A 10,164-nucleotide genomic window follows, 5' to 3' on the forward strand; every position below is an offset into this window, starting at 1 on the left:
CAACTCTTCGGCAATCAGCCTTCTTTATGGTCCAGCTCTCACTTCCATACGTCACTACTGGGAAAACCATAGCTTTAACTATACGGACCTTTGTCAGCAATAGAACAGCCCAATGTCTCTAAGGTGCTACCGGAAGGATTTTTTTTTTGTTTCGACACCCTACACAGTTAAGGTGCTCTGCGGAATGAATAAAACATATCCCTATCCCCTGTCCTTGCGACACTTACTTGTCCTTTGATTTGCCATTTTCACAGATAATGGACTATAAGAAACTTTCAGAGGGCCTCGCCATAAAAATTTTCTCGTACCTCCATGATCCAGCGGGATGGAAAGTGGTGAAATCTGCAGTAAGAACAATGCAGTTTGTCTTGTTTCAACTATTTCTCTCTTGCTGTTAAGCCCCAAACTGTTACTAGCCCCTGGCAGGTTTTTCTTTTTTATCAGCCTGCTGATAAATAATTGCGACTTTAAAAAGAAGAAGGAAACATCCCAAGATGCCTGGTCAATTTCAGAGGCAGGTCTTATTTCTCACAGGCAACCAAATTATTTAGAACCTGATTTAGAAGTAAAGCAATAGATTTTTAAAATTAATAATAATAATAATAATAATAATAATAGGTGTTTTTTAAGTGACAGGTATTTCAGAGGCATTTGATTATTATTTTTTTCCTTTCCTTTATTGTCAACCCGAGAAACAAATGTCAGTGTCGGCAAGACCTTCAACAGACTTCCCAGGAACTCTGTAAGTATACAGGGCTTTGCTTCCTGTGTATTTCCTTCCATGCACTCACCCTGAATAGCAGCACCAATGGGCAAAATCACAATACAAGGGATTTCCCCATTCCCAGAACTATTAATGATGGACATGCCCATACTGCAGACCTCAAAACTGATTTAGTAGTCACTCCCCCATCCCAGGGACTCCTGAATTTTTCATGCCAGTCAGTTGCCGTGTTCAATGCTGAATGGGTCCCAAAATGCCATGCTATAAGGTGGAAGCTTGTGGTATTTTGTTTTTGTTTTTAAACTAATTTTGTTTCATTATTTATTTAAACATTTGCAGACCACCACTTTTCATAAAAGACACAGCAAGGCAATATACAACATGCAAGATTATAGCAATGTTGGTAGAAGCATCAGTCAAAGCTGGCTGTTGAGAGTAGGAAAATATCACATCCAGACACAATTGTCTGAATGACATGGTTTTCAACAGACCCTCTGAAAGTAGGCAGGTATCGTTCCTGCTGAATCTCTAGTGTTGGGGAGTTCCACAGGGCCTTCCATACTAATGGCGTGGTCTCTAGTAAAGGTTGACTGGACCCTCGGGGAATCCCAGCGATCAAGATGAAGCATAAGGAATTTGGAGGTCCTGGAGGTCCCAAATTATTTAAGGCTTGGTGAATTTACACCCAGAGCCTTGAACCTGGAGTGGTAGCTTATCGCAACAGAGGTGGATGATATGTTACCGATAGCCTGCTCCTGTAAACAGTCTGACCGGTGCATTCTTCACTAGCTGTGGCTTCCAAATCATGTAAGATTTAGTTGACCTTCCTGCATTGCAGGGGGTTGGACTAGATGGCATTTGTGGTCACTTCTAACTCTACAATTCTATGATTCTATGAATGAATTATGAGGAACATAGGAAGTTGCCTTGTATCAAGTCAGACCACGAGTCTACCTAGCCCAATATTGTCCACACTGACTGGCAGCAGCTCTCCAGGGTTTCGGGCAGGAGACAAGCCCCCAGCCAAGGCTACCTTAGATGTTCTCTCTTTTCATTCATGCAGCAGTGCCTTCCTTTCTTCCTCACCCATGCCAGTCTAAAATCATACTGCTTGGTTCTACTGCCTCATTCTTCTGCATTCGTAGAACTACGCCTCAGTTCCTGATACAAACCAAACACCTCTGAAATACCTCTGTTTCTGTATCTGACCTAGATATCGTGCTGAAGCTCTAGTGGAAATACCGGCTCCTAAACTCTTTCCCTTCATTTTCCACGCTGAGTACCGCAACAAGTGGGACAGAGCAGTACAGTCGTACAAACTTGTAGACACAATTGACAAGGTGATTCCGTAAGTTAATGGGGTTTTGAAGTTCTGGGGTGTGTTGGTGGTTTTTTTTTCTTAGCCCGGGCATTACTTTGGCTTTTCTGGCAGAGCTGAAATGTGGGACAAACAGGTCTTGTGCCTTTGGTGGCTGTATAAAACTCTGGATTTTCATAGGTGTATCTTTGTACATTATTTAGGGTTGCATCTAAATAAGTTGTCTCCTTAGTGCAAGGACTTCTGCCTATGTGGCAGGAGTACCTCTCCCTTCCTCAATGCATTCCTGGTTTCCCGCCAACCTCCTGGAGCAGATTGGTAGGTACACAGTGAGAAAAGAGGGAATCCCATTGCACAAGCAGAAGCCCTTGTGATTATGGGATGACTTCAGAGGATGCAACCTATAATGCTTAGTGGCATGTAAGGCCATACCTGCCAACTTCTTAAAAACATAGCAAATAAGCTATACACTTCAAAAAATAACATACCAATATAGCTACTGTTCAGGAAAGTTAGTGAAAGCAATTCCTTTCTGACTTTAGTGTGCTACAGTCTTAGAGACCAACTAAGTTTATCGTTGGTATGAGCTTTCGTGTGCATGCACACTTCTGAAGAATTCTGAATAATTCGTGCATGCACACGAAGAATTCTGAATAATTCGTGCATGCAACGCTCATATCAATGACAAACTTAGCTGGTCTCTAAGATGCTACTGGAAGGATTTTTTTTACTTTGTTTCAACTACGTCAGACCAACACGGCTACCTACCTGGAAGAACCACTACACCACACTGTAACTCAAATTGTCAGTGTAACACTCAAAACGGACGTGTGGCACTCAAAACAGAAATGTGGTACTCAAAACGGAGTACGTTTGGCTTCCAAAAAAAGTTCGTAAACCAGAACACTTGCTTCCGGGTTTGCAGTGTTTGGGTTCCAAGTTGTTTGAGTACCAAGGCATTTGAGAGCCAAGGTACCACTATAATTTAGTTGCTCAGTCATTTTACTGAAAGGATTTCTATTCACGCTTCTGCCACATCAATGAAAAGCAGTGTTTCCTTGATGAACTCTGAGCTGAGCACCAGCAGTGCCTGCATGCTTGAAAATGCCAGCCTTGCTTTTTGCTGGCGAAGCTCAATACAGTGGAACCTCGTTTTATGAACACCTCGGTTTACGAATTTTCGGTTTACGAACGCCGCGGAACCATCTGGAACGGATTAATTCACTTTCCATTACTTTCAGTGGGAAAGTTTGCTTCGGTTTATGAACACTTCAGTTTATGAACAGACTTCCAGAACCAATTACACCAAGGGCGTACCCACCACGGGGCAAGTTAGGGCAGCTGCCCTACTCTAGAAGCAGGGCTGGTGGGCAGAGGCGGAGCACAGCCCGGCGGAGCGCGAGTTTGCCATTCCCGCCGCGCCGCACCCTCCCTCCAGCTCCCCGTCACGCCCTCAGGCAAGGCCAAGCGCGGCGGGGAACCAGGGAGCGCGGCGCGGTGGGCGGGAACGCTGAACTCGCGCTCCGCTGGGCTGGGCTCCGCCTCCGCCCACCAGCCCTGCTTCTAGGGAGGGGCACAGCCCGGCGGAGCGCGAGTTTGCCGTTCCCGCCCACTTTGTGGCCCCTCCCCTTCCGTGCCTTGGCCCCTCCCCTTGCCCCCCCTAGTTTTGATCCTGGGTACGCCCATGAATTACACCCATGCTTCGGGTTAAGTACGCTTCAGTTTAAGTACTCCACGGACCGTCTGGAACGGATTAATCCACTTTCTATTACTTTCAGTGGGAAAGTTCGCTTCAGTTTATGAACACGTCAGTTTATGAACAGACTTCCGGAACCAATTGTGTTCATAAACCGAGGTACCGCTTTTATCAAGACTCTTCAACTTCTTTTTCTGGTAGGAAGGTTACCCTGATGCAGCCAAGGAAGTTTAGGGCCAATGCTTTAACAATTCATTTTTTTTTGTTTTTTTTTTGTTTTGTATTTGCTACAGGACACTTTCATTTACCAAAGTATTACACACAGTTACGGCTTGGGACTGGTTACGCCAAGGGAATTTGTCTACTTGCTGCATGTTAAGACATATGATGGAGATTTATTGACAACAAACTGTAAGTAATACTACTTGCTGGGAAGGGGTTAAATAATAATAATAATAATAATAATAATAATAATAATAATAATAATTTATCACTCATACCCCGCCCATCTGGCTGGGTTTTCCCAGCCATTCTGGGTGGCTTCCAAGAAGACATTAAAATACAATGATCTATTAAACATTAAAAGCTTCCCTAAACTGGGCTGCCTTCAGATGTCTCCTAAAAGTCTCCTAAAATCCATTAAGAAATGGATTGCATACACAACCAGTTTAGCACCTGATGATTCCCATCAGTAGAATACACTAGTGGGCAGGGGTGCCAGCTTGAATAATTTTTTTGTTGAAGGGGGGCAGGTACACCCCACCTGCATAATCAATCCCAATACCTGCATTTTATTTTATTTGGGGGAACCTAAGAGATCTCAGCCCCTAGGAGTTGGCTCTTAAGCCAGTGGGCTGACGTCCGTATGAGGTGTCTTAAGCTCTCTGGAAGAATAGAACTGTAATAAACACTCAGAAAACAAATAGCTCTGTTAACCTCCTACCCCTAAAAAACCCCATATTATTTTCCTAGAGAACTATACCCACATCCCCTGAAGTAGGGATGGACAAATCTGTTTCTCATATTTCCAATCTTATGTCCAGTTCCCCACATTTTGCTCATTAAAAAAATTTTTTTTTAATGAAAATATATCAACATTTTAAAGTGAATTCTTTTCGAAGTATTTTTGCCTTGTACCCTTTAGCAGAGCTTATTTGCATGTTATTTTCACTAATACACACAAAGGTATGTTGCTCTTTTATTCTTAGTGCCAATTGGTGATTTGTTGCTTGGACGTATGTTTTGGGTCACCATGCTTGCTGGTGGAGCAGGTTTTAAATTCCGTTTTGTTCTTCCCCCATAGCTGTAAGTGTGGACCATCCAGACCTTCCTCTAACTCCAAAGTATGTGCGTGGAACAAACTACCCTTCTGGTTATGCGTGCTGTCCCATACCAGGGTAAGTGGTTCTCACAGCCTGTTTATTTGCAGGAAAGGGTAAATTATCACAACGGCTTCCAAGCTGGGAGGCAGAAGAGCTCTTTATAACAGGGCCGTCTTAACCATATCTGGCACCCTGGTGCCAAGATCCCTCCCCCCCCCGTGAGTGAGGCGGGCAGGAGGGGTGTGCGGGGAGCTGAGAGGCGCAGAGGAGATGGCCCCAGGCTCCCGCTCCCCGTGCGAAGCTCCGGAGGCGCGCGGGGAATGCGAGCCTGGGGCCACTGCGCTGCACCTCTCAGCTGTTCAGGCAGCCCCAGGCCAGCGCTCCCCGCGCGCCTCCGGAGAGCTGCCTGAAGCCGCTCAACAGCAGAGGCGCGTGGAGGCAGACACCAGCGTTCGGCGCCCCTTCTGCGCCCCTGATGGCCAAGTGCCCTGGCGCCTTGCGCCACGCAGCCCGGTCCTAGGGACGGCCCTGCTTTATAACTTGATTGCATCCGTTGTAGTGTGGTTTGGTTACATGCATAGGAGCATAGGAAGATGCCTTACACCAAATCATAGAATCATAGAAGAGTTGGAAGGGACCCCGAAGGTCATCTAGTCCAACCCCCTGCAATGCAGGAATCTCAGCTAAAACATCCATGACAGATGGCCACCCAACGTCTGCTTAGAAAACCTCCAAGGAAAGAGAGGCCACCACCTCCCTAGGGAGTCTGTTCCACCATTGAACAGCTCTTACTGTCAGAAAGTTCTACCTGATGTTGAGCTGGAATCTCCTTTCTTGTAACTTGAAGCCATTGGTTTGAGTCCTACCCTTCATTAAAAAGTCATAATAAAAACATAACTTTAAAATAAGCAACTTATATCAGATAATGTAATAGACAATAATCCATTGGAATGCAATAGTACAATGTAGAATCAACTCTCAAAATACCAGCAAATAATAATTAAACAGAAATTCACTCTTAACAATTACAGTAAGTAATTGCTAAAATATAATCAATAAAAATAAATGCCAGGGTAAACAGGAGTATTTAAAAATTCCTCTTGAAAGTTAATATAAAAGGTAAAGGTAAAGGGACCCCTGACCGTTAGGTCCAGTTGCAGAAGACTCTGGGGTTGCGGCGCTCATCTCGCTTTACTGGCCGAGGGAGCCGGCGTACAGCTTCTGAGTCATGTGGCCAGCATGACTACGCCACTTCTGGCGAACCAGAGCACCACACGGAAACGCCATTTACCTTCCTGCTAGAGCGGTACCTATTTATCTACTTGCACTTGATGTGCTTTCAAACTGCTAGGTTGGCAGGAGCAGGGACTGAGCAACGGGAGCTTACCCAATCGCGGGGATTCGAACCACCGACCTTCTGATCGGCAAGCCCTATGCTCTGTGGTTTAGACCACAGCGCCACCCACGTTGATATAGAAGGGGACAAAAGACATGCCACTATTAGCTTTAAGGAGTTACCATACTTTTGCTTTCTTGGAAGTCATGCATTGCCATTGCATCCAAACTGGCAAATCATTGTTTGTGTGTGAGAGAGAGCACGCCAAATCAGGATCCAACCATGGTTTGAAATCCTGGCTTGGAAAGCTTGCACAAACCATAGTTTACCAGTTTGTATATAATGGCAAACTCTTAAGACCTGGTAAAGTGGAAGTAAAGCAAAATGCAAAGGGCAAGGAATGTGTTAGCCAGGGGCTGCTCATGTAAATGCCAAACCATGGTTCTACAACCCATTGACTAGCAAAGTTCTTTGCCTTACCAAAGGCAAGCTGGCCTTACCAAAGGCAAGCTGGCCACAAGCAAGTGGCAAGCACATCCAACTGAGAGCAGTGTGCAGTGAGCAGACCCTGTTCCCCGTAAGCACTTCTGAACCTTGAGAAAGGAAGAGAGCATAACACAATCCTGAACATTTGAAATCCTACATTAAATTTCCTACATTGTTACCTACACTGGACAGACACAGAAGTGACCATCAGCCAGAGATGATGGTGTTGGCACAAGGCAAAAAAGAAAAATGATTTAAATGTACAGGTGAAACTCGGAAAATTAGAATATGGTCGAAAAGTGCATTTATTTCAGTAATGCAACTTACAATTTTTTATTCTTCTTTTAATTTTAACAAATGCTTTCTTTTGGAAATTCAACAGTAATAAAACAAATAGTTACAATAATACAAAAATAAACATTGCTATTACATTCCATTAATTACATTCCTTGACATATCTTGCTTAGCATGTCATGCATCTATCTCATATAATGGTTTCACCTTTAAAGTTGCATTACTGAAATAAATGCACTTTCCGACGATATTCTAATATTCCGAGTTTCACCTGTATAGCGAAGGGAAGCTTTTTGCTGAATTTTCCCTCTTTGGTTAAGGTGTTCTGTTCTGTGGGTGCCATCTCCTGCTGAGTTTGTACTGTTCAATTCTCACTGTTAGCAGTTTAAATTTCCCCCTCCCCCTTTCTGAGAATCAGAACTGTTTGTTTTTAGAAGGGTATAATTTAATTGTTGTAACTCTCCCTGGGACTTTATGGTGCAGGGTGGATACGAAATCTAATAAAAATAAAGCAATGCTTTGAGGTTATTGTCTCAGAGAGAAAAACTGTCTTGTTTGCTTGGGTTAGTACAGGGGTCCCCAGACTTACCTGGCTTTGGGCCGGTGCCCGCCGCACTGATTGCGCGGTGCGCTGGACGGCGGGGGAGTGCGCGCCCGCGCACACACACTTACTGGTGCGGTGGCGCGCTTCCAGGTCAGAAAAAGCACCGAAAATCGTTTGTACGCATGCGTATGGGCCTCCCCCGACCCGGAAATGACCTCTTCTGGGTCGGGAGAGGCCCATACACATGCGCACAAACGACTTTTGGCGCTTTTTTCCAACCTGGAAGAGCGCCGCCGCGCTGCACGCCGTAAGAGCGGGTGGCGGGGGTCGTCGCGGGCCGGATTGGGAGGCCAACTGGGCCGCATCCGACCCGCGGGCCGTAGTCTGGGGACCCCTGGGTTAGTAGAAATAAGTGCCAAGCATAATGGCGAAGTAGTAATGTTGACTACTGCCAGGTTATAGTGTCATATTCGATTCCTAGAACTGTGTGTAATTACTGACTTCTTAATGGATAAAATACAATTCCTCTCTTTCAGCAACCCAGAGCACTCCAAGTTTGTGGCGATTGTCCAGGTGGACTTAGGAGGGAAGTTGATGCCTTCTGTCATCGATTCGGTTATGCCAATGAGCATCATGAACATGATCATGGATTTCAAAGCTGGAATTAAGTCACTGAAGGGAAGCGCCCTATAAAAGTCTGCCAGAGAGTGGAAGGAAGGTTCTTTGCGGTGCACAAACTGTCCCTGAAGTTTGGTTTAATGTAAAGGCTCCGAGAGAGTGCGCTCGGTGGGGGTCAGCGTGGAACGTTTAGAAGTTGCCATGTTGGGTCAGGCAAAGATCAATCTCATTCAGAGTTAGGTCTCCAGAAGTGGGCAGACACATGGAAGCTTGCAGGTAGTATATGATGGAAACAACCATCCTCTGCATTAAGAACTGGGAAGAAAACATATACAGGTGAAACTCGGAAAATTGGAATATTGTCAGAAAGTGCATTTATTTCAGTAATGCAACTTATTTTTTATTTTTATTTTAATTTTTACAAATGCTTTCTTTTGGAAATTCCACAGTAATAAAACAAAATAGTTACAATAATACAAAAATAAACATCGCAATTACATTTCATTAATTACATTCCCTTTATAATTGACCCGCCTAACGACAAATAATTACAACAAATAAAGGCTTGACATATCTTGCTTTGCATCTCATAGATTGGTTTCACCTTTTAAGTTGCATTACTGAAATAAATGCACTTTTCGAAGATACAGTGGTACCTCTACTTACGAATAACTCTACTTACGAATGTTTCTACTTACGAATGGAGCTCCGTCCGCCATCTTGGATAGGATTTTTTCTACTTACGAATTTTTAGATAGGGTTGCTTCAACTTACGATTTTTTTCTCCCAATGCATTCCTATGGGATTCGACTTGCATTTTTTTTCTACTTACGAATGTGCATTCGGAACGCATTAAATTCGTAAGTAGAGGTACCACTGTATTCTAATTTTCCGAGTTTCATCTGTGGCTACCTTTAACCCCCTAAAGTGAATCTTCATGTTATGGCAGGGGTGAGGAGCGTGAGGTCTTCCAAATGTTGTTGGATTGGTGAATGGGCTTTTGTCACCTGGCCAAGAGATCTTGGCTGTGACTCCTTCAGAGGTCAGCTGTAACTACCATGCAAGGCACTTTAGGGACAAAAATCACTCAGATCTAGGCAGAGTGGGATGCCACAGTTGGAGCAAGTCCCCCCTGGAGGCATCCACTGCAGTATCTGCTCCTCCTGGACCACTTTATCTTATTGTGGCCTAAGGATGAGGACAATTTTCTTGGATAAGTACAGCTGACCCCCTGACTAATGCCTATCTTGGCTTCTTATGTCTAGCTGTAGGGTGCTGACTGGGTGGGTCCAGAGAGTGGCCAAGGCTTCATTGGAGAAGGGGGAGGTACCCTCTGTCTTCAAGGAGGTGGTGGTTATGGTGCATCTCTTCCTTAGAGGACCTCTCTGGACCCAGAAATGTTAGACAACTGTTGCCCAATGGCAAATGTCCCTTTGGGGCAATGTGCTCAAGAATATGGTGGTTGTCCCACTTCAGGCATGCTTCAAGGAGACTGGAAATGTGGATCCATTTCAGTCTGGCTTCAGGCCTGTTTGGTGACATTTGTTAGGAGAGAGATGTAAGGAGTGCAGTTATGCTCATTTCACTTGCGAGACTCAGCAGCCCCAGATTACCGGTATATCCTGATCTCAATGCTAGGGGTACACACAAACACACACACACACACAATATAGATTGACCACAACCACTATGGGCATGAGTTACTTGGGTCCGTGTGACTGTTTGGCATGAAGGCTGCATTGACAAAGTCAGCTGTGCCACACATAGTTTACCCGAGAGTAAGCCCCCTTGAAAACCATGGCGCTTGCTCCTAAATACACATGCAC

General features: G+C 44.7%; 1 protein-coding gene across 1 annotated transcript; it reads left to right on the forward strand.

The window, feature by feature from the left end:
- Positions 1–257: 257 nt before the first annotated feature.
- On the forward strand, positions 258–8,413 carry STARD6 (StAR related lipid transfer domain containing 6). The gene is made up of 6 exons (XM_035100925.1): positions 258–347; positions 693–742; positions 1,938–2,064; positions 4,032–4,149; positions 5,042–5,135; positions 8,257–8,413. Exons 1-6 carry the CDS (start codon positions 258–260, stop codon positions 8,411–8,413), a joined length of 636 nt encoding a protein of 211 aa, XP_034956816.1.
- Positions 8,414–10,164: the final 1,751 nt, after the last annotated feature.

The sequence above is a fragment of the Zootoca vivipara genome, chromosome 11 (assembly GCF_963506605.1).
Source record: "Zootoca vivipara chromosome 11, rZooViv1.1, whole genome shotgun sequence".
Classification (NCBI taxonomy): Eukaryota; Metazoa; Chordata; class Lepidosauria; order Squamata; family Lacertidae; genus Zootoca; species Zootoca vivipara.